The following is a 26,056-nucleotide window of genomic DNA, read 5'->3' as shown; positions in this document are numbered from 1 at the left end:
CAGACTTTTCCTCGTCCTCAAATGAATTGGTGGAAAGTTGTTAATATGTGGAAAGGTCAAGACTCCAGCAGCACTTCCAGCAAATGGAAAAACTTTATCAGACCGAAGAACAATTTAAATAAATAATAAATGATAAATAATTCTTTAAATTGTCTTCCGCAGTGTGTTTCTGACGCATCGACCTAATAAAGTTGTTCATTATGCTGCAAGCGCTGCAGGAATCTTACAATTGAAAGAGTTTATGTTTCTCCTCCATGCACCTTGGTAGCAGATGAAGCTGCACAGAACCTTTTCTACAGATAGTTTCTAATATGCACAGTTTTACGCACGGGTTATACAGAGCCTACGCTGGTGTGAGCCATTTATACTTGTGCTCTAGTCAGTCTGGCTCGGTCTGTAAAAACTCCAGCAATGACGACTGAAACTTTGGCCGAAGACGAGTCGTACAACTGTTTGTATCTCCAAACCTCCTCAGTTAACTTTTCCTCCATTTGTTCCATCTTTATTGATCCAAAACAATCGATTTAAAAACTGCGTAGATGAAAAAGCAGCCAGAAAGCGGAAACACGCTACAACCAAGTGTTGTGGCACGTAGTTACATTTCCTGGGAGGTGCATGTCAGGCTACGGCGCTAAGGTCTGGGCTGACTTCGTAGCTATGGCGTCAAATTAACGCAGAAGCTTAAACTGCGCATTAGGATGGTTGATTCTGCAAGATCTGGTACTGATAATCCTCTAATAATCTGAATAATAATAGCCAAGTAAAAATGTCTGTGAAGGTTCTCAGTCATCAGGGTCCTGGTCTATCCAAAACAAGTTGAAAAACAAGGACTTGTAGAGTTTCTTGAAGACGTTTCATCCAGGTCTTCAGTTCTAAAGGTCTGGTGGAGGAGTTGGGGTTTAATCCAGGGCACATCTGTGGCTGTTGCTCATCAGAAACCTGTATGGATGAGTGGTGAAATGTCTTCAAGGAACTCTACAAGTCCAGTTTCCTTTAATTTATTCTCTCTGGGGACTGTGGCTCAGTAGGTAGAGCAGGTTATCCATGAACCAGGAGGTTAGGGTTAGGACACCCGTTCCTCTCTGTTCTCTGTGCTTGGCAGTGGTGTGAATGTGTGAAAGAATGGGTAGATGTGTCATTCGGACTGTAAAAGCGCTTTGAATACCAACAGTTAGAAAAGAGCTTTATTAATACGAGATCATTTACCATCTTCAAAATAAAAACACACAAACTGACGCCGAACCAGAAATCGCAATGAACCTCCTGCACCGTCGAGCCTGGAGATGATCCTGAGCCTCGACTATGTTCATGATACAGAGGAGGTATAATTAAGCAAATCTCCCACTGACTCATTATGGTCTGTACAGCCGCCATATGGCTGTCACAGGCTGGTTGCCATGGTGAAAAGAGGGGGTGTTTTTCTTTTCTTTTCCGGCAGAGAAAACGGACGACTGTGCCGCTGAGTGTTTTAATTGTAAGAGACACCGCGGCGGGACATGACAGGAGTTTATAACAATGATAGATGGACGCAGCGAAACAAATATAGACGGAAAATAAAGAGAAAGAGGCAGAGACAGGGAGAAACAGATGGATTTAGACTGGTGTATAAAGAAGATAGAGACTGCTGAATAAAAAGATGATAGATATTGATAGAGAGCTGATACAGATAAAGAAAGAGATGGAGATAAACAGACCGTATCCCAGCATGCATTGTGGTTTTCAACCCTGTGATAGGTCACCAGCTGCAATCACAGGGCTCCAGGGTGAAATAGCAAACTGTAAAATGCTTTACTGTCGAATTCAAGGGTGAGAAATAAACAGACTTTCAGTTCTTTTCAGAGCCTCCATCACCTCCACATCAGCTCCACGTCGCCCAGCAGATAAAACCTGCAGTTTTCATCTATCTGAACCCGAACGACTGAGCTACATCCTGTTTAAACCATAGGGGCAGATCTGGATTGTAAAAAGTGGAAATAAATTGCGAAGGCACAACATTTCAACCCCCAGCAGGTTGCTCACAAACACAATTCATATATAAAAGCATCCACACACACACGGCCAGACGATCCACACTGACTGCATGAAACATCAGCCGCTCGACACTGACCTGTCTTGGTCGGCACTGCGGAAGCGGGGGAGGATCATGTGGCGGAAGCTGCTAGTTCGGTCCAGTTTGGGCTGACTCTTGGCCCTCTTGATTGAGCCCTTCAACCTTCTACTGAGGAAACTCTGGAGCGTGGAGGAGGAAGAGGAGGAGGAGGAAGGAGGAGGAGGAGGAGGAGAGCAACGACGAGGGCAAACAGATGGAGATGGACGGGGAGGACGTGCATGTAGCAAAGTTACAGAGTGGGAGAAGTGGTTGAGTGGCAGGGAGGATGGGATGGATTCCCGTGAGGTCAGTGTGGTTTGCATCAGGTGTCATTTGGGAAACACCAAAATCAAATGGAGACACACACAAATGAGGGACATGATGCGTGATGGGGAGAGCACAAGGTACATTTATTATCATCATGAAATCCTCCTGCACATGACCACATGCCACACACACACAGCTGCAGTGCTGTGACAGAGCCTGTGGTGGGCAGTGGTGGGCCGTACAGGCCGGCCACATCAGCAGGACGGCTCACACCGGGATGCAACATTATTCACTGATGAGGGACAACTTTACTTTATCTCAGGTCCACAGAATAAATCAACACAGAGAATAAAACATATCGATAGTTGTTCTGTTGCAGCAGGAGATGATAAGGTGGAGAGAAGATCAATCAAACCCTTGTCCCAAAAATTTTTATTTTTGTTTTCCTAATTGTTTCTGGAGCTATTTCACCATCATGTAAAATAAATACTAGTATATTTTTATTTGTTTCCACTGAACACTGCCGCGTTGTGGCAGTTTTCCTGTAGGAATACACTACTAAAAACAAGCTGAAAACTGAAAACGGAAGAAAAGCTGCACTTGTGTGTTTATACACACTCTTGCCAGTTCATTAGGTACACTAGTGAAGACATGTGCTGCATTCCAGAAAGCAGCGATGTCGGATTTATCCTACTTGCAATGTACTCAACCTCAAAATTTTCCAGGTGAACAAAGTAGAACATAAACCACAAACATGGCCGATCACGATAAGATAATATTTGTTTTGTTTCTGAAGTTACTGACAATGATAGAAACTGAGGTCTCCAAAGTTTTTCCACCAGCGATAGGTAATATACTTCTCTCTGTGCTGAAAGCTAACGGTATACGCACAACAGACCTCCTCTCTTTTTGTCAGACTTGTTCGTTGTTGTTTTTTTTAAACTTTTTTTAGCGTATTGACTTTATGCAGAGAGATTATAGCGACATATCCTCACGCAGAAGTCATCTTGTGCAATATGAGGATATCTAGTATGACCAAAAAAAAAAGCTTCTGCATCTCAGTGAAGTCAGGGCAGATCCATTTGCCCTGACTTCTCTAGTAGGACCTCCGGCTTCAAGTGGCATTCCAGAGCACTTTTCCTACTAATAAGAGGTCTGAACTTTTTGGAACGCAGCATTACTAATATAACAGTCCTTCTCTGAATCTTGTCTTCGTGAAGGTTCTGGTATTCAGCTTTGGTTTCAAGAGCCGTTCATTGAACTGTGTTCTCATTTTGGAGGCGGCAGTATTGTGTTTATTTATTTCGACACTGTAGTCTGCATGCTAGGCTAAGTAACAGAAAAATCCAATCCTCCACAATGATCATCCAGGTGAATCACCACCTTTCTGACGCTGATTCTACATCAACTGAACATACATTTATAGAATATATTTATTATCATTAGTAGCTGAGCTAAAGGTGTGTTCAGACCTTGTATTAACATCCGTCCTGGTCCAACTCACGTCAGTGCAGAGGTGTGTGCGCTTTCAGTGAGAGAGGGACTTTACAGCTTGTTCCAAAATCTGTATCATCTCCCCAAATCAATCCAGAAAAAAAGCACCACAATCTCCATCCTCCATAATGATCATCCAGGTGCATCACCACCTTTCTGACATCAGCTGAACATTAGAGCAGCCATGAAGGAGGATTTAATGCAGGACTGTCATAATAGCATGTTTCGGCAAGTCACCGTATACCGTTACACTTCCTGCAAACATTTCTCGGAAAGATGTAAACTGACACTAAAAATATGTGACACTTGATAATGTGTAAATAGTTGAAACAGATTTTATTTCATTGTTTTATATATGTTAAGATGTTGATAACTGTGACTTGCATGTCTGGAGACATAATGTGATTATTCCAAGCTGCCTCCCCCCAGTCTGACCCCGGAAAACATTATTTGCATGGAGTGACATTTTATGTTTTCTTCTTATCGTCCCGTCAGGAAGCTTCGCTCATTCAGCCTTTAGGTTAGCATCTTTATATACCTGTAGCATGAGAGCATTATTCAGCGGGAGAATGACTGGAGGGAAATGACACCTCGTCATCTGGCATGAGTCACGTGGCTCCGAAGCCTCGAGGATATGACTAAAGACTTGGCTCCATCTGCTGGTTCCAAGCTAATAGCCTGCATGACTACATCTGATTCGATTAGCCGCTCCGTCTGACACTTTAAGTCTCAGAAAGAGCGAGAGCAGTCGCCGCGCGGAGGAGAAAAGCCTGACCCACACTGGAGCGTAATAAAGGGAGGTAATGAGGAGGAGGTGTAGCTCCAGTGTTTGCATGCACGGCCGCTCTGCTGCTGCCCGGGTTCATTTCAGGTGAGCGGTGTCGCGGCTCATTTTCCTGCCGCCCAGATTCAACAGATGCATGTAATTAGACATTCATTTTTAAATTGTCAGTCGTGAAATAGAATTGTGTCTCGGCTAAAAAAAAAATCTGTTTTTATAACTCCACTCCACTCCAGTGTAGAAGAATATTACACTTTTTAACTACACTACATTTATTTGATGGGCTTTCTTACAGTTTACGGCTCAATTACGTTAGATTATCCAACTATTTCTCAAATTCATTGGCTCCATGTGTGTACAGTGAGTAATTTGGAAAGCTGTAGGAGTCTGCGAGTCCTCATTTCCCTGGAGGTGGCAAGAGCAAAGTTTAGCAGCTGCATTTATAGGATTTAAGCTGAAATAAATAAACTGGAATCATCTTTTAAGGAATATCAGATATAAACCGCTGTCTTAAACAATCATTCCAGTTTATTTCAAGCAGTTTAAAGCTGACTGGCGGTTCTCAGCCATCCAGGTTTATCCAAAACACAACTGGACGTGTAGAGTTTCTTGTTCTAAAGGACTGGTGAAGAGCTGAGGTTTAAATAGGAACATTTGGGTTACTGATCAGACACTCACATGACTAGAGTCTGTTAACGGCCAGATACTTAGCTGTCCTCAGAGGAGACTGTTTGACCCCGTCCTCCTCCTCCAATCAGTGGTAACGACCCATTGTCAGTCAGAGGCTTCAGTCCAGTGAAGTGAGTTTCTGACTGATGTTCCACAAACTCCACCACCAGTCCTGAAACATCTTTAAGAAACTCTCCAGGTCCACTTGCCTTTCTTTAACGCTATTTATATTTGACATTTTTCTTTTCCGGGGGAGGAGGTTCAGCTTTCTGAGACGTCAGGGGTCAAATGTCTCCTGAGGGCCACGGCTTACATGAAACACTGACTGGATGCAGTCCAGAAAAAAAACTGCACTGCTGTGTATCTGTGGCTAAATTTAAGGAGCCATTTAAGGTGCAATGAGTTCTGTGTAAAGGAATATACACCGATCAGGCATAACATTATGACCACCTTTCCAATATGGTGTAGGTCTCCCTTGTGGTGACTCATCAGATAATGGACATGGGCCTTCTGAGGGTGTCCTGTGGTGTCTGACAACAGAATGTTGTTAGTGGGGGCTTTTGAGGGGAGGGGCCTCTGTGGATCATCCCACAGATACTTGATCAGTTTGGGATCTAGTGAATTTGGAGGCCAGGTCAACACCTTGTGCTGTTCTTCATGTTTTTTTTCAGTTGTTTCTAAAGTGTTTTTGTGTGTGTGTCTGTGTCAGGCTGCATCCTGCTGGGGATGGCTGCTGCCATCAAGGAGTGTCATTGCTATTGGGGGTGGGGGGGGTGTGGGGGGGGGGGTGTGGGGGGGGGGGGTGCCTGGTCTGGTCTAGGTGGGTGCTACATGTCTAAGTAACATCCACACCAATGAATGCCAGGTCCAGAAGTTTCCCAGCAGAACATTGAACTGTCACAAGATGGTCAATGTTATTCACTTCTCCTGTCAGTGGTTTTAATGTTGTGGCTGATCAGTGTACATTAACTTGAATTCATTAAGTAAAGGGTAATGATCACATAGAAAAGTTTGTCTGCATCCCGTGTTTACACCGTGACACTCCAGCTGCCCTTCACAGCTGCTGGTCCAATCAGAGAGTCTGTAAACCTCTGACCAAGCCAAACTCACGTTTCCTCTAATGGATTATCTGGCTCCTGCAACTTTTCAAGATATTTTTCACCCAGCAGCAGTGGACCAGCAGCGAGCGGCTTCCCGCGAAGGGAAGAAACGGCGTCCAGCTGCAGTGCCAGCGTGCAAACACCAGCAGAAATGGTGGAAAAGAGACGGCCACCGGCACACGCTTAATGAGCCACCGATCTGTCCTCTAAAGACCCTCGGCTTCATGTTTGAGACCTCGCGACTGAGCAGCCATGAATAAAAATGATTATTTCAGAAGATGTTTCTCTGCCAGGCCCTTCCCACTACCCCCCACCCCTCCCCCTGGCTGAGGTCATATCTGGTCTAAAAAGAGACGATCCAAGAAGTAACAGCGACAGCACATTTCTGTCATTAAAGATTCACACCAGGTGTTTGGTGTTTTTTTTACTACAAGTCACTTCTACTTTGAGTTCATCCCAGCGACTCTTTGGTTTTCATTCATTTCCGACTCTCAACAAACTTGCCTGAATAATTAACTTAATACTTGAAGAACATTTTAAAATGCAGAGACAAAGCTCTTTACGGATCAGTTAAAAAACACACAATAAGTCTAAAAATCAATGAAACACCAGAACTATAACTATTTAAAATTCAATTTTTGCACAATTACAGGCAAAATTGTTAATTTTGTTCCTTTTCTTTTCACCTATTTCCTTTTTCTGTTCATGTTTGAGTTGTTTGCGACATTTTTCCAGCTTATACTGTAATTTTTTTTGTGTTGGTTCCATTATTTAAAGTCATTAATTAATATGACGTTGCAAACTAACAAATTAAAATCATCACTACACAAAGAGGAAGTGACTCAAAGTATATTCTCAGTTTTAAACCCTCCGTCCAGACTGGTCTGAACCTTTCAGATGTGAATCTGTTCTGATATCTCTGGACGTCGGGTCAGAACCCGTGGATGTGAACGGAGCCAGTGTCTCTGCTTCAGCCATGTTTGTGTCACGTACCTCGACCGGGGGCAGTGGTGCAATAAGCGTTCCTCCCGCCACGGGACTCGAACCGGCAGCCCTCCAGTCTCCGCCCCAGTACAAGAAGGGGGAGGAGGAGGAGGAGGCAGCAGGCGAGTGGGGCAGGGTGAAGGACAGGGAGGGGGAGAGGGGCAGCGAGCGGGGCAAGGGGGGCGTGCCGGGCCCTTTCTTGGAGCTCTTTTGCTGCTGCGGCGGCGGCTGCTGGCAAAAGGCGAGGGAGGGGGAGACGGCCAAGGGGAGGGGGAAAGGGTGAGGCGGGGTGCCGCTGGCCCGACGGCCACAGGTGTGCGGTGGGCCCAGGGCGGGAGGAGGGTGGAGGGACAGCGAGAGGGACGGAGGCAGCGAGCGAGGCCGGGTACAGGGGGGGTTACTCACGGATTGTCGGAAGGGTTGAAGGGGGGCAGTGGGAGGGACCTCCATGCTGGGCTGCTTCCCGGTGGCTATGCTCTTCCGCCGGGCGCGATGATCTGCGAGGGAGGGGGGAAGAGAAGAAGGTCGTCAGGTAAACACGGCATCACACATCAGTGGAAGAGAAACATGAGAAACTAACACGAGGACGGACGCAGGTAGAGACAGAGGACGTGGGGGTGGGAGGTCAAAGGTGAGCAGGACACCCGTCCACCAGTTTACTCTCAACTCAAACACAGCTTCATCTGACGGGGGCGAGAGGGGCGCTGACAAAGTCGGTGCGAGACTGTTAGAGATGGATTTTGTGTCTGGACGTCAGATTTGGCAAATGTTAACAGTCTGCATGATGAGGGGACGAGCCGAGAGGGGAGGGGGTGGGGGGTGAGGGGAGCGTTAAACAAACAAAGCACTTATCGACTTCCGTCAGCGAGTCCGAGGCTAATGCACTGGACCGGCTGCAGAGGGAGCAAACTAAACTGTCCTACATGTGATGGATGATGGAGAGAGGATGCAAATGTGGACTCAGAGAACACGAAGCGGAAAAAAAACAAGGGAGCCGACGGCCTCAGCGCCAGGAAAAATATGAGCGTGCTCTAAGCGTCCCGTCCCTCATGTCTGTCCAGCACATACCGGGACATGTCCTGGAGCAGCAGGAAAAATAGAAAGGCCTCGTGCTTCACAGAATAGGCTCACAAATATCACTGTATGTCTATAAATTAATAAACAGCCTGCCCATGAGCTACAGCACACACCTGACTGGCTTGTAAATTACAATATGGAACCGAGAGGCTTCTTTACATCCCCTCAGCTCTGTCCTCTGGTTTATTGCTTCATTTTCTTACATGATTTGTCTTTACTCCACGGGACCACGAGACTGATGTCAACCTAAAGAACTAGGGCCAACGATGCGCATTTTTAGACGCTCTAGACAGACTCGGACATCGCTGCATTCAAAAGTTTAAGTCAGGGGCGGTACAGAGTTTTTTTAAATGAGCAGCATCGATCTATTCTTGATCAATAGAATCTCTGACTGACCTGCCCATCCATCCCAGGCCTGTCATATTTTTTCCGCCAGTGTCTGTGCTGCTTCTTTGAATAACCATTGACTGTGTAGATAACTCAACTGTGGCTTCTCTTTCAGCTGCACCAGCCATGCTGTATTTCGTAAAGCGCACGTCGGCTGACAGCTGTCGTACAACTTTATTTTCTTTTTTTTTCCTGAACGGGGCTGAACATCTTTATTTCCCTCCAGATTGAGCGAAACTCACGTCTATGCTCGCAGTTGGAAAAATGATGCGTTCAGTTCACAGTTCACAAAAATATGAACACCGCTCACTGAACACGTTCATGCACAACACTGATTACATTTGTGTCGTAATAACTGAAAAACATTCCCACAAGAATCAAAGAAAAACAAGTAAGAAGATTAAAAATATGCTGAAAGCAAAAACTTTGCTTTAAACCGCTGCTTTTAATTATGACATGCTCAACTTTTGTTTTTTTCCAGCTACACTCCTTCGTTATTCAATTTCAGACATTACGATCTCAATCCACGTCTCCATTGGCCGGGTACTTTCTGACTGATTGTTATGACCTTGGAAGGCTGGTAACCAAACTGTTTCCAGCGTCTCACCGCAACTACAAATGACTTATAGGATACAATAACGACGCAAGAGTCCAGACAGACGTGGTTATAAACTGAAACTTGACCGGTGGAGGCTGTAATTCTAGTTTTTAGATTAAACACAGAATATTTACCTGTAGCACACGCTGTAGCATAGTAATAATAATAATAATGCACATTGTTCTCTGACCTCAGCTCCATGGAAACACAAACCTGTAATTAGGTGACCTAAACCTGCAATTAAATCTTATTCAGTGTTTTTTATTTATGAGCTTAATTCCTCAGTTTGTTCTTTATCTTAAGGTCTCTGAATGAGGTCAGCAACTGCAGGGGTTCTGGGTTTCTGAAAATAAGCTTCAATTTGAGAATGGATGTTACATATCACATAAAAGGTCCAATCCAAACGGTTTGATCCATCTTCTACCAAAGATCTGCGAAAAACTCAAACATATGAAAACAAACAGTCTGACATGAAGTCATCTACCATCAGCAGAAGACACTGGCTATGGATGACTTCTATGGAGAGTATGTATTTTAAGTGGAGAGTTAAATGCTAGTAAAGACTGTGCAGACATGCTAGCAGCTCTGTGAGGCGCTTGGACAAAAATGACATTTCAACAGTGACTACGTTTACACAGAAAATATGACTGAAATGAATCTGGTCAGAGATTCAAACTGAACTGTTTACATGGACGCTAAATAAAATGATCAGACCGCGTATGTCTTTAAAATGTACCAAAACATCTATCAAAATAGAATTTTATTGACACTGTGGAGGATCCAATCTGCTGCAAATATAACTGTAGAAGAAGAAACATCTCAACTGAACAGATTACGTTCAGTAGAAGAAGAAGAAGACCACGTCTTTCCAGGTTCATCTTCTCAAACACATCTTGTTTCAGCAGCTGGTTGTTTTTCTACCTCCATGTTTCTGTCCCTCTTGGAAGCTCCTCACCTGATGTTTTTGGTATTTCAAGTGTTAAACTTTGAATAAAAAAAGAAATGAATTAGAGTTTGATTTTCAATTTCAAAAGCAGGAACTAAAAGTACCTGTTGTCCTTTAATATTATATATATGGAAAAAAAAGAAAACAGCCTTTATTTGATTAATTCCAAATCTTTTCTGTTGGTCTAAACGGAGCAACGGACATGACTCTGGAACAATATTCAGATGGAATTTTAGACCTTCTGACACAAGGTATTCCTGGACCAGAGAGACCTGGACTAGTGGTCACCATGGAGACTACATCCTGAACCAGTGTCACCATGGAGGCTACTTCCTGAACCGGAGAGACCTGGACCAGTGGTCACCATGGAGACTACTTCCTGGACCGGAGAGACCTGGACCAGTGTTCACCATGGAGACTACTTCCTGGACCAGAGAGACCTGGACCAGTGGTCACCATGGAGACTACTTCCTGGACCAGAGAGACCTGGACCAGTGGTCACCATGGAGGCTACTTCCTGAACCAGAGAGACCTGGACCAGTGTTCACCATGGAGACTACTTCCTGGAGCAGAGAGACCTGGAGCAGTGTTCACAATCAAGACTACTTCCTGCACTGGAGAGACCTGGACCAGTGGTCACTACGGAGACTACTTCCCAAACCAGAGACACCTGGACCAGTGGTCGCTATGGAGACTACTTCCCAAACCAGAGACACCTGGACCAGTGGTCGCTATGGAGACTACTTCCTGGACCAGAGACACCTGGACCAGTGGTCGCTATGGAGACTACTTCCCAAACCAGAGACACCTGGACCAGTGGTCACCATGGAGACTACTTCCCAAACCAGAGACACCTGGACCAGTGGTCACTACGGAGACTACTTCCCAAACCAGAGACACCTGGACCAGTGGTCGCTATGGAGACTACTTCCTGGACCAGAGAGACCTGGACCAGTGGTCACTATGGAGACTACTTCCCAAACCAGAGACACCTGGACCAGTGGTCGCTATGGAGACTACTTCCCGGACCAGAGAGACCTGGACCAGTGGTCACCATGGAGACTACTTCCTGCTTCTGAATTCTGTCTAATACTTACCTTCTCTTTTTCATTTTAGACTGCAGAATAAAAGATTGCATTTAAAAAATTATAATAAAACAACAGATGTTTTTCAGTTCTGGCTTTAAAGGCAAACTTGAAACACCAAACCATGCATGGACCAAATGGCTATTAGGTTTTAATACTTTCCTATAGAACAGATGATCCATCAAGAGTGGTATTTTTGGGGAACATAATTATGGGTGATATTTCATATTTGGTATATTTGGTGTTAAACCAGGAGCACAAACACCATCACAGCTCCTGCCTGAGCATCCCTCGCCCACACTGAACATGTAAAGTTATGAGAAGCCAGCAGCATTCCTCAGCACGTTCCTCCAGATAAGAACAACACATTTTCGTGTCTAATAAAGCCCGGGGTGACCACCTGTGCAGGAGCTCTGCTTAGATAACCGTTCCCTCCGTCTCTGAGATCCAGCAGGAGGATATGAACGCCTGCTTTACATCCCAGCATGTTGTTTTCCTCTCCTGCTCACAGCTCCTCTCCAACATCAATCCTCAGCTTGAAACCAAACACACGTCGGCCGCATTAGTTCTGTCGTATTTCTTCCTCTGTCTCACTCTTGACTTTTCATGTTGCTCATTCGGTCTCTGCTCGTTCTTTCTTTCTCTTCTGTCACAGTCACTCTAATACAGCGACACACACACCTCCTCTCTCCCACGCAGCTGTTTTACATAATTCAAATAGTCCATTTATCCCTCTACCTCTCCTCAGTCCTTCATCTCTCTCCTGTCTCTCTCATTTTCTTTCTCCTCCTTGCACCCCTCTTCTTGTTTTCATACCTCTGGCATCTCCAACCCTCCATTTTCTCCATACTTACCGTTATCTGTATTCCTTCTTTATCCTCTCCGGCCCCGCTCCTTTCACTCTCTCTTTCATTTACCTGTCCAAATGGCAATCTTTTCACTCTGAGCCTGCCTGTCTTTGTGTCTGCAGTCCTAACATTTTCTCCAACCCACGCAAGGAAGTGGGGGGGCAAAAAAAATAAAAAATATATATATGACCATGACAGAGTTTGTCACAACTATGCCAACGTTTCTGTGTCTAAATGCACCGTTTCACTAAAAGTACCACCTGTAGGCCGGCTGATTTGCTGACTGACTGAGTGGTGGAGGAGTCCGCTAAATTAAATGCGATGTAGCCGGGATCTTTACATGAAAACGATTTTGACAAACCGCAGCAGAGGTGGAAAATCTAAATGTAGCTGCGGTGAAATGTGCCGAGGGTGCTTCTGACAGCTGATCGTGTAATTATATGAAAGGTAAGTTGATCTCTTTGAAATTGCGTTTTGTAACGGGCTTACGTAAATGCAAAGTTTTTTTTCATTTACAAAAAAATGAAACCTTTCAGAATGACAGACACTAAATTAAACACAGTGATACAGTTTGGTGCCTGGGACATTCTCAGGAGTTTTAAGTTACTGATTTGATGCTGAATCAATGTTCATGAACTTGGAATTGTTTCTTCAAATATTTTTCCATCATCCCGTTGAGGCTGCACTCGCTCTGAAGACGTTCACAGCTTCTTAGGTGTTTGTTACTCTGGTGATGCCCTGAACCTCTGGATGTAATACCATCAGCATGCTAGCATCATCTCAATTAAAAGGCTTTCAACATTCCCAAACTGATTACAGTAACCAGGAGAAACATCGTGATTAACAATGAACATGTGGAGCATTTCTGTGGGTTTATAGACAGTGATCACAAAAACAAGCTGTCTATGAGTTGGTGTTATCATCCCAGCCCTCGGGGCGATTAATAAAACTCACTTGGTGCCAGTTTGGAGTCAGAGAGAGCATGTGTTGAATTACATCCTCCAGTGGAGGGTTTTATTGGGGTAGCAGTTTTCTGTTTGCTTTTGAAAGTCACAGCTGTCATTCTCCCTCTATGGAACAAAAGGTCTGTAACGATAAATGTTTGAAAGTGTTTTTACATGTTGCGTGAAGGGCTGGCCCTTAAACCTGGAAATCATCAGCCGATCTCATTGAGTTAATTCCATAGACTGTATATAAATATGGACAATCTTGCAAGTTTGGAGCCAGAGTCTGATCAGTACAGCCTGAGGGTGGCGCCACGATATCGATGCCCCGCCCACACTTCCTCCTGACTCACTCGCGTTTTCATTTAATTAATACTACGCTCTGCTCTACCTCCACCAGTTACAAGGAAATGTTGGATTATACACTGAACTTACTTATTTACAGTATTTATTTATTTTTTTCCCCACGGGACTGCTTTACGGAGCGGTTGGCATGGCAACTGGTAGTCGGCATTGTGTCACATCCTGTTTCTATAGCATCAAATAACTAAAATGAAACTTGACAAGTAGCTGGACCATGGAAAACAAAATCAGGGTATGTTGAAATATTAAGTACCAAACTCCCCGAATAGTATTCACAGGTTCACCACTTGCAGCCCTTCCTATTATATTTCATTCAGAAACTGCTGAGCATGAATCCCCTGCAACCACGTAAGCATTTACCTTCTATCTCCAAAGAGGCTCTGGAGCAGTGTTGGGATTTAAATGCAGCTTGACCTCTGAAAACAGGAGATTTGCTTTTATTTTTATGTACACACGCAGAAAGAATTCTGAATGGGGAATACTAATCTCTTTCTTTTAATTCACGGAGGAGGCCACAAAGGGAAAATTACTGTTGAGTTGCACAGTGCAGTATATAAATCATGACTGTGAGGCACTGTGTTTAAATTGCAGAGAGCATAGCCAGTGTAAACGTCCTGCTTCTTCATACACGTACAGTAACCATGTCTTGCACTAATAATGCAGGTAATCACACTGGTGCATGTAGTGCAAACACACAATAACACACACACACATGCATTTTCTCCAGATTCACAAGACAAACGCTCAGCCTGCTCCTAAAATGCCATTTACCGCAACATTAAGCTAATGACTGAGCAAAGAACACAACCGATGCATCTGTTGCTGGAGGGCGATGAAACTCGAGACGGACGTGATGTATTCCAGACAGAACGCACCCTGACCATCCAAACACTGCGTAAATATTCAGCTTACATTGATGAGGTGGGAGTGTACTGCACCGTGAGCCCACAGGAACCACAATCAATCCATCAGCGTGGACCGCTTCAAAGCATCGTTGACAACAGGCACAAAATTCAATTTGAAGATGGGTTTGATGTCAGATTATCTGCAGCAATGGATTTTCTTTAACCATTCTGGCTATGAACTGATTTTAATCTGTTTTTATTCATACTTTAAAAATGTGAAGTGCAAACAAGGAGTGTTGGCTTAGGGTCAGCCCTAACCCTCCAGCATCTATCCTTCCAGCAGTTATCTTCACAAAAACTGCTTCTTTATAGAAATGGACAACCAAGTCTTCTAATATTTTGTATATATTATCTCACCAAAACCAGTATTAATTGGTAATATCTTGTGCCTCTTTGACCACATATCTGCGCTGCCATAGATGCTGCAGGACCACCACCTCATGCCCAAAACTATCAACTGTAAAAATGAGATGAATACCTGCGTGTTGCATTCTGCAGATACACTATATTGCTAAGAGGATTCATTCACCCATCCAAATAACTGATTTCAGGTGTTCCAATCACTTCCATGGCCACAGGTGTACAAAATCAAGCACCTAGGCATGCAGACTGCTTGTAAAAACATTTGTGAAAGAATGGGTTGCTCTCAGGAGCTCAGTGAATGGTATCCAGCATGGTACTGTGATAGGATGACACCTGTGCAACCTGTTCAGTTGTGAAATTTCCTCGCTACTAAACAATCCACAGTCAACTGTCAGTGGTATTATAACAAAGTGGAAGCAATTGGGAATGACAGCAACTCAGCCACGAAGAACTTTCTCAAACTTCATGTGGCCTTCAGATTAGCTCAAGAACAATGAGTAGAGAGCTTCTTGGAATGGGTTTCCATGGCCGAGCAGCTGCATCCAAGCCATACATCACCAAGTGCAATACAAAGCGTCGGATGCAGTGGTGTAAAGCACGCCACCACTGGACTCTAGAGCAGTGGAGATGTGTTCTCTGGAGTGATAAATCACGCTTCTCCATCTGGTAATCTGATGGATGAATCTGGGTTTGGTGGTGGTCTGGCTTAGTTCCAGTGAAAAGAACTCTGAATGCTTCAGCATACCAAGAGATTTTAGACAATTCCATGCTTCCAACTTTGTGGGAACAGTTTGGGGATGGACCCGTCCTGTTCCAACATGACTGAGCACCAGTGCACAAAGCAAGGTCGATAAAGATGAGCCAGTTTGGTATGGAAGAACTTGACTGGCCGGCACAGAGTCCTGACCGCAACCCAATAGAACATCTTTGGGATGAATTAGAGCGAAGACTGTGAGCCAGGCCTTCTCATTCAACATCAGTATCTGACCTCACAATTGCGCTCCTGGAAGAATGGTCAAAAATTCCCATAAACACACTCCTAAACCTTGTGGAAAACCTTCCCAGAAGAGTTGAAGCTGTTATAGCTGCAAAGGGCGGGCCGACATCATATTAAACCCTACGGATTAAGAATGGGATGTCACTTAAGTTCATATGCGCAGATGAGTGAATACTTTTGGCAATATAGTGTAAATACAGTTTATTGTTTTTAATAAAGTAGTGTGCATGTGCATGTCTCCACACAGATGTTTGACAAACTGTAACAGTGGTGTGGAGGTCTTTATAGCCACCAGTGACTATAAGATACATGAAGATGACGGAAACCTCTGTGACCTGCAGTAGCTCCAGCCTCGCCATCTTCGCTATGATGCAAAATACACAAACATAATGTGATGATCAATACCGTAAGGGGGTGAATCCTGCCTATACTTTTAAACCACAGACAAGCTGCATTAAACCAGGGGTGCCCACACTTTTTTGGCTTGCGAGCTACTTTAAGAAAGACGGTAGTACTGAGTTGTTGTCGAAGTTGTGCGTGGCTGTGGATGTGTGCCGCTGAACTGAGGGCATGTTGCAATATAAAGTAAAAATAAATAAAGATGAACGTTTGTCTTGCTGTTTGTTTTGGAGTTGCAACGGATAAATGTTTTAGACTAACATCTAAAAGAAATTTTTCAATGGCATGCGATCTACCCGCACTACCTTCGCGATCTACCGGTCGATCGCGATTGACGTAATGAGCACCCCTGCATTAAACCAACGTTTGATGAGCAGGCAGAGATAGGTGCTGGCTGTCTTTTGTGCACCAATGCCAGAACATGGTTTGCAAAACAGCTCCAATACAACCTCAACCTGTACCACTTTATGGCGATGTAGGATGAAAAAATTCATAGAATCAGGGGTTACAGTATGTAACCAACATTAGCTAAGCAGGTAGAGGTATGTGCTGGCAGTCCTTTAGCTCAGAGAAATGTTATATTCAGCCTTAGACTACTGCATGGAAGACATACAGGAGACCAGGAGACCAACCGTCCCATAGAAAGACTCCAGCAGAATGTGCCAACGAGCAGAAGTGGAATCTAGGAATATTTTGCATAAATATGCACTTGAAAATCTCACTGCGCACTAGTGGATACTTCTGGAAATTACTCTCTCTTTTCTGCCCCGTATGAGATAATAACCAGAAAAGTGAATTCCTGCTAGGATCATGCTTCAGAGACCTCCTGAGCTGCAGCTGTCACATGCTTCTTCACTGACGTGGAACTAAAGCCCATCATATACCCTTTTCTCAACACCTGCTAAAGTTTTAGTCTTGATTCGATGTAAAGACTCTTGAGTTTTGAGCCTAGACTGCAGACGTTACACAGCTGGACCCCTCCTATACTTCCAGCATGCCTCTGGATTTACTCCACATGCTGCATTATCTATCATTTGCTACCAGTGGGTTGCCGAGAGCTGATTTCTCATTTTTGGAAAACTGCACTCTTCAACTTGAATGTAGACCAAAATGTTCACTTTTCAGACACAATACACCATAACTGCACCCTTTTTCTTTTTTTTTTTTGGTACACTTAACATGTGCAGAGTGGAGAAATGTGGGCGGCAGCGTGAGCGTGTGTGCAAAGACTCATTCAGAATCGCTGTATAGATCTTCCGATCCACAGTCTTTTTGCAAATGCTGTGGAGGGATGTGAGGTGGGTGGGGTTAGCAGAGGGGGGGTTAAAGCAGTGACAAATTAAAACCAGGAGAAGCGGCCCGCTCATTGTCTTTTCTGTCTTCATCCGGACACCGTCTGAATTAATCGAAGCCATTAAGCATTTCTTTTATTCAAGTGTTAACAAAAGCATCAGTCTGGGGCTGAATAATAAAAAAAAAAAAAAAAAAAAAAGTCCAGATAGGTCCATTTAAATCTATTTCTCACTCACTCTCTTTGATCCCAACCCTGGCACTGTGTTCCGTTGCCATGGAAACATTTTTTTTTTTTTTTCCTGAAGTGCCTTACATTTGAGTTTCAGACATACAGTGTACGGCAAAGCTTGGAAAAGAGAAACCATTTGTGCTCACGTTGGGCTTTTATACGGGCCATAGCCACACATACATTTACTATAAACAGTATTTATACACACACACACACACACACACACACACACACACACACACACACACACACACACACACACACACACACACGCACACAAATCAATGCACGCCAAGCAAAGGAGTTCGTTAAACAGAAACAACGACCGCTCGCAGATCATAGTAAATCATTTTAAAGCTTCATTAGTCTTGGGATCGCTGCTCATGACTGACACGGTGTGCTAATGAGTTTGATTATGAGCGGCGTTGAAATGGAAAGTGTGAAGACATCCGCAGAAGTGTTTGGATTTGCTTATTGTGCGTATTTTAAAGCGGCATTATGTAACGATTAGAGGCGATGTAAAAGGATTGAAAAAGGCAGAGTTGAAGAAACGCCGGCCCGGCCGAGGCTTTATCGTGTTGTCGGAGGTAGTGATTCTGTCTGGCTGGGGTCAGGCCGGAGTTAGACGGGCCTGCCTCTTTTGTTTAGCTGCTCAATAAATCAACCCTGTGCAGAACCAAGATTGTCCAAGATGCTCGTTCTTCTTTTTTTTTTTTTTTGGGTTGGCATATCACTGCTTTTTTGAAATGTGGATAGTTTTGAATCACAACAAGAGAAGTGAATTTACATGGTTTACAATATTCCTTCAACCCGACAGAAATCATTCAAGATTTCAACTCACAATGATCTGATAAGATACAAGTGTTTACATGCCCCAAAACATCATTCACGGTAGAAAGTATTGAATAAAGTTTGAACAAAGTGATTGTAAAGATGATTTCCTTTAGCTGGTCCAGTCCATTCTAATTGAGATGGTCACACGAGGGAATTTATCCAAAAATCAAGCTGAAACAAGGACAACTGGACTTGTAGAGTTCCTTGAAGACATAACATCCAAGCAGTTTCTTCAGTTGTAAAGGACTGGTGGGGAGTTGGGGTTTAAATAAGAACATCTGTGGGTGTTGCTCATCAAACACCACTTCAAGAAACTCTACAGTACAGTCCAGTTGTCGTCGTTTCAGCTTGTTTTTTTTGGATATACCCTGACTTGGATAACTGGGCCTTTCTGTGTGGAGTTTGCATGTTCTCCCTGTGTCTGCGTGGGTTCTCTCCAGGTACTCCAGCTTCCTCCCACCGTCCAAAGACATGCTGGTTAGGTTCATTGGTGATTCTAAATTGGCTGTAGATGTGAGTGTGAATGGTTGTCCGTCTCTCTGTGTTAGCCCTGTGATAGACTGGAGACCTGTCCAGGGTGTACCCCGCCTCTCACCCAGTGACAGCTGGGATAGGCTCCAGTTACCCCCACCCATGACCCTCCAGAGGACAAGCAGTTACAGAAAATGAATGAATAAATGTCTCGGATAAACTAGAACCAGGGATATGATGATCGATATATTTTTAAATGACCGGATCAGGCTTTAGCCAAATTTTGTAGTTAGTTGTATAAGGTCTGCTATGTCCCTGTAGCGTCGAAACATCTTCTTCTGCCACTAGTCACAGAAGAACAAGAAGCAGCAGCAAAATTATGTGACTAAACATGTCTGCTGTGTGGAGGATTTGGATTTGTAAATTTTGCAATGTGGACGTTTGGTGAGGTGGTAGTAGCTGATCGACATTCAGAACTACCACACTGAACGCTGCGTTTAAAAGAAGAGAAAAGTTTCCTGGAGACAGCATCAAGGAGAAAATCTTCCAGAGAGGGTTAGGGAGTTTATGGCAGCGTTGGATGACCAGAACATTTCTGGAGTAGAGAACACAAGGTACCAGCTACCCTCTCCACACTACATTAAGTCAGATAAGAAAAGCCTCAGAAAACCTTAGAACAGCAACCTAAACCTGATCTCCTCACATCTGCAGATTTCTCTCATGTACATCAGGAGATTCCAGCTTTCTTATTTCTTATCAGATCATTTCATTTGACATCCATGTAAACAGCAAGAATGATTTCAGTCAAGTTGAATAAATGTTCTCCGTGTAAATGCACCATGACAGCACCATGTCTAAAACATTTCAGTTTGCAGCTCTTGAGCATCTCCCACATGAGCATCGCTTGTCATATCTGCATGTCACATACGATAGAGCGACGTACAGGCATGCATGTATGCTCACGTGTGGAAACGACTCGTGCTAGGCTACATGTGAACGGCTGCGCCTGTTTCGCTGCTGAATGTAAATCTGATGTCAAGCTGAAAGCCGAGGAGGGAACGTGTGGGTGGCAACTGCTTCCAGCTTAGACCCTCTGAGAGAACCGAGAGAGAGAGACAGAGTTAAAAGAGTGGGAGGGAGGGATGTAGACACACATGAGTAAGAGGTTGGTTTAAAAAAAAAGAGAAAGAGAGAGAGAGAGAGAGAGAGAGAGAGAAGGAACAGTGTGCATCGGGGGTGGTAAGTGTTTGTGTAGGAGTAGCAGGGACAGCGCAAGAGCAAGACTATATGCTGTGAAGACAGGATGACAGAAAGAGAGAGAGAGAGCTGAATAGAGGAAAGAAAAAGGAAGAGAGTGAAAATGGAGGAAATGCATCTGGGGGAGCGGTAATAAGAGAGAGAGAGAGAGAGCGAGAGAGGGATGAAGCGAGGGAGAGCGGGCGAGAGCCAGAGATGGAGGCTGGAGAGGGAGTGGGTGTCTTAATAGCACCGAAACGCTCTGGGCTTTTTGTATGTTTGCCTTTGTTATGATAGAAACGCCGGCTGGCTCCCTGTTTGCTTTTGATCCATGAACTGTGACTACGAATGCAAGGCGTTCTCTCCTGTGTTTAAAGTAGAACACAGAGCGGACAGACTCATTGCATAATCTAACGTAGCAGCGCTGTCATCCGGGGCCCGGCGGGTGAGGCGAGGAGCCGGCGCTGCGACGGGGGCATGGGGGGGCTCAACCCCTACAGTGACACGGGAGAGCGATGGCATTCCTGGAAATATTTATCTGGGTGAATCTCGGCCGCACTTGAGGCGCCGCTGATAAAACCGTGCAGTGGCTGTTCCAAGTCTAAAATCTAAAAGAGATAAATGTGTGTGGATACAGCAGCAGGAACATTTCTCTAAACCTTCGCCTCTCCGTCCAGGACTATTAAGCTTTCCAAACTGATTCCTGGCCAGTGCAGATGTTTAGCTATGGCACGTAGTTAGAAAAGCAACCACGTCCAAAAACCTCAAACTGCTCCAAGTATGCTCGCATGAATTCCATGCCAGTATTGGGACGCTATTCCAACTATTATAAAAACTATTTATACAGCATATGCAATGTCTGCACATCAAATAAGAGCATGCACTTTGTATCAGTCACGGATATTGGATTTAGCGACAAATAGCAGCAGCCTGCGCAGTTCATCAGTTCATCTACATGAATACTAAACAAAAGGCTGCTGAGACGTGGCATTCTATGGACAAATGTATGTAAGATTAAATAAAGTATCAGCAAATAAACTGACTTTATAACAAACAGTTGACTTTCAATCTAAATTTGCTAGCTAGCGCTTAGAAAGTTAAGCTGGTGAAGTCGTTTCATCCAGGTTTTGACCAACTCTCTAAATAATTGTCAAGCTCCATGGTCTAAAACATCAAGAGTACAAACATTGGGTTTTAAAAAGTGGTAAAATTTTGATTAGTGAAGAACACAAATAGCTTCACATACTACGTGAGTGTGGAGGGTCCAGGGGGGGAGGCGGCTTTGGGGAGGGGAGGGAGAGATGCTTTCGGGGGCAACATGAAAAACACAACGTTTCTTGAAGTGTGCAAAATTCCCTTCAATTTATTATGAGACCATGGCTCAGCAAATTAGACCCTGGCGGGCCGCCATAGTATTGGCATTGTATGGGAAACCCTGCATGCATAAGTGTACATCATACTGTATATACATGAGAACTAAAGCTGCAGTGTGCATATGTTTCTATGAATGACATACTGTATATGGGTCTTTCCGTGTGGAGTTTGCATGTTCTCCCTGTGTCTGCGTGGGTTCTCTCCAGGTTCTCCAGCTTCCTCCCACCGTCCAAAGACATGCTGGTTAGGTTCATTGGTGATTCTAAATTGGCCGTAGGTGTGAATGTGAATGGTTGGTTGGTTGAGTCTTGCATTTAGCAGGATTTATTTGTTGAGCTGCCACAAATATACTTTTTAATGGTTGCGCATGGAAATACAGCTACAACCAACCATCATATTCATGTGAAAAGCATGTGAAAAACAATCGATATTCAATTCCCAATACCTCATATTAAAGAAATGTGTTAAATTGTCACATTTAGAAAGTTGAAAGGAACCAATATTGGATACTTAACCCTTATGAATGCTGCAGGTTCTTCAAAGCAAATGACAAAATACCTCGTTGGTCTAAATTCCCAACAATTCATCATAGTTTTTCTGAACCAAGGACGCTGTCAACAAACAGGACTGTTTCAGAAACCCATTTATAAAAGGTGCAAGTTTGGTTTAGGTGTAAACAAACTGGGTCAGGGTAGGAAAAGATCCCGGTTTCGGTTAAGGGACCTCTGTCGTTAGGGTTCATGAAATCCCAATAAATTGCCGGCTTGGAACAGGAAGTGAAACGTCACACTTTGTGCTGATCCATTCATCCTCCCTGACCTCCTCCCTCTGCAGACTGTGTAGCTCTTTAATAACAACTATGACCCCAGAGTAACTCATAGTTCCTACACTGGCTCAGATGACTGATGGTTTCATTTTTCAGTGCAGGACAGTTTTTACCAAGCAGAAACCTCTGGGGCTGAGAAATGAAGCCATTGTGGAAGGTGCCAACAACTGCAGTTCATGTAGGCTCGAGAAAACGTGTTAATCTCGACAGACTTTACAACTTTACAGCTAAAATAAACATGTAGAGGAAGCATTGTGTCCTTTTCACCCTCTCTGGCCTTGCAGCGGCGGTGAAAGTGTCTTTGTGTGGTTCATGGGTTCTTATTTGCTCTTATCAGCCACACTTAAAGGCTGAAGAAGACTTTACATTTCACCAATCCCCCTCAAACTTAATTTTTGAAACTCTCATGTCTCCTTTTAATGTTGCGTCCCTCGAGCCGAGTCGCAACAAGGCGGCTTAAAGTTATGCATAATTAAGAATGCGGGGCCAGATTTTCTGTCCTGGGGTCACCCGCCCGTCTCAGAACCTAATTCTGGCTCAAGACTTCTAATTTTCAACAGAGAGAGTGCTGCGTGCTATAAACAGGGGACGGGGAGTTTGAAAAACGAGGCAGGCTGTTGTGTTCGGGCCATATTAGCAGAAAGGGCCCAAAAAGAGGCACATTACCTGCATTACTCACGCAAACAGCCTAAATTAGCAAATATTGCTGTGCTAAGCTCTGTGTAGCGCCTTTCAGATTAATATTGGACAAGCAGGTACCTGAAGTACACACAGAAAGTAGAAGACTCAGCTGAAATGCCTAAAATCTGAGTGATATAGTATAAACGCTGCATAATTAAAGAAGCTACCAAGATGAGCTGTGGGAAATGTAAGATACAGGGCTCTGATGACTCGTGTAAAGCACCAGTCAAGAGTTTGGACACACTTTCTCATTGTAGAGACATAGAAACTATGAAGGAATACATATGGGAAGACATATTAAGCAAACCAGAATATTTTAGTCAGTTTTATGAGGTTTCAGTTGACGAATGAGCGTTGCCAGGAGTGAATTTGTGAAGTGTCTTGTCTCCTTACGGTGTCTGACGCCATCAGTTGTGTTGTGCAGAGGCAGGGTTGGTACGTAGCTCTATTTGACTGCTGTTCTAGCCCAAATTATGTCAAGAACCACTCAACTAAGCAAAGACAAACAACATGAAGGTCGGTCAATGTGGAAGACTTCAATAACTTTGAATATGCCCTCGAGTGCAGTTGTGAAAACCATTCAGACGCTTTGATGAAACTGGCTCTCGTGAGGAAAGGAAGAACAAGAGAGAGGAGAAGTTCATTAGAGTTACCAAATTAAGAGGAGCTCAGATTAGAGCATGCATAAAACCTTTACAGAGTCTTAAGTGGTAGACAAGTCTCATTATCAACTGTTAGAGGAAGCTGTGTGAATCAGACCTTCACGGTCAAGAAAGAACAGGAAGAAAAGAAGTCCATGTCTTTGTGAGACGCAAAAAAAGATGAGCTGATGGTTTCTACATGTGTGGTTCCCACCGTGAAGCATGGAGGAGGAGGTGTGATGGTGTCAGGGAGCTTTGGTGGTGACACTGATGATGATTTGTTCAAAATTCAAGGCCCAGTTAACAAGCATGCCATGTGGCCTTTAAACCTAGTGGGTTAAATAGTTCTTCATCAGGACAATGACCCCAAAACACACCTCCAGGTCAAGAAGCAGAGTGGTGGAGTGACCTGGCCTTCACTAACAGCCAACCTAAACCCAGCTGAGATGGTTTGGGACGAGCTGGAGTTGGTGGCAACAAAGCAGCCGACAAGAGCTCAACACATTTGGGAACAGTTGGAAAACCATTCCAGGTGAAGACCTCCTGAAGCTGACTGGCTACTATGAAGAATCTAAAATAGACCAATCAGGCATAACATTATGACCACCTTTCTATTATTGTGTAGGTCTCCCTTGTGGTGACTCAGCAGAGAATGGACATGGGTCTTCTGAGGGTGTCCTGTGGTGTCTGGCAACAGAATGTTGTTAGAGGGGGGCCTTTGAGGGGAGGGGCCTCTTTGGATCATCCCACAGATACTTGATCAGTTTGGGATCTAGTGAATTTGGAGGCCAGGTCAACACCTTGTGCTGTTCTTCATGTTTTTTTTTTAGTTGTTCCTAAAGTGTTTTTGTGTGTGTGTCTGTGTCAGGCTGCATCCTGCTGGGGATGGCTGCTGCCATCAAGGAGTGTCATTGCTATGGGGTGGGGGTGCCTGGTCTGGTCTAGGTGGGTGCTACATGTCTAAGTAACATCCACACCAATGAATGCCAGGTCCAGAAGTTTCCCAGCAGAACACTGAATTGTCACAAGACGGTCAATGTTATTCACTTCTCCTGTCAGTGGTCATAATGTTGTGGCTGTTCGGTGTATAAAACATATTCTAGTTTGTTTAACATTTTAATGCTAAAGCTGCAGGAGTAATCCATTACCCATTTATTCTAACGATTAATCACAAATTTAACAAATCATTTTAAGTGCTTCACGTAAGAACAAAGTTTCCTGCACGCTCTCTGGAGAAAAAAAAAAAATCTCTTAATATATATATATATATATATATATATATATATATATATATACACACACACACAAGAGTGAAATAGAAATATTTCATCGATTCATAAATAAGTCAAATGTCTCCAGTGTGAATGTAACACAGCTGCTGACAGCAAAAACTCAAATGTGGAGCTGAATGTTTCAAAGATCAGCGACTGTAAAAAAATAAAAAGCTTCACGAAGAGGGAACCAACCGTCCAATCATGACACATCCTGACTGCTGATGACAAGTTTCTCCACTCTACATGGAGGGTCTGAGCCAAGTGGGCAGTTAACCAACCTTTCTGGACAATCCTTTGTACTCTCAAAGCTGATTCACCTTAAAAAAAAGGGGTTTTGAATTTTAGAAACGACAAAACGATTTCCTGTCATTGCTATTTCAGGTGCTGCAGCTCAACATATCTTCTTGCTCCTCTTATTTAAACCTGTTATAGGCAGACTTTTTGGCAGGTTGACATTTTGTTTGAATCAGGCAAACGTAATGCACGGTTAAGAGAAGTGAGTAATATTGATAACGACATTCCTCTGGTTTCTGCTGTCACGCTTGGTGTTGTGTTTGGGATTCGGAAGCAAACTTCTGAACAGGAGAGCTTCATCCGGAGCCGTCAATCACCCGCCTGCTGATTGCTTCTGCCTTTGCCTCAGTGGGAAGCAGAAAGGGAGCAGGCAAGCGTCTCTCTGCAAACACATCTAGTGCAGCTTTAACACAAAGAAATGAAAGGTCTAATTTTGGATCTAGCTTGTGTTCTTTTATTTATTTTTTTTAGTGGGAAATGTTTGAGTTTTAGAGCAAAGGGAAGAGAGTTCAGCGTGATCTGATTTACTGGGATAACGCTTGTCACGGCACATGATTTACTGTTTGTGTAATTTCCCCACAGTGCAACGCGGGGACATCAACAGCCG

General features: G+C 44.0%; 1 protein-coding gene across 1 annotated transcript in view; it reads right to left on the bottom strand.

Annotated features, from left to right (window-relative positions):
* Window positions 1-26,056, bottom strand: part of syngap1b (synaptic Ras GTPase activating protein 1b) — a gene marked incomplete at its 3' end in the record, with an annotated part of 120,559 nt that overhangs the window by 41,132 nt on the left and 53,371 nt on the right. The window contains exons 3-4 of the mRNA XM_084557676.1: window positions 7,394-7,881; window positions 2,108-2,229 (exon numbers count right to left, since the gene is read on the bottom strand). Coding sequence (XP_084413802.1) covers window positions 2,108-2,229; window positions 7,394-7,881 — 610 coding nt within the window. The remainder of the gene's footprint in view (window positions 1-2,107; window positions 2,230-7,393; window positions 7,882-26,056) is intronic.

This window comes from Chelon labrosus (assembly GCF_963514085.1).
Source record: "Chelon labrosus genome assembly, chromosome: 12".
NCBI lineage: Eukaryota > Metazoa > Chordata > Actinopteri > Mugiliformes > Mugilidae > Chelon > Chelon labrosus.
This window is presented reverse-complemented; position numbering and strand designations above follow the sequence as displayed.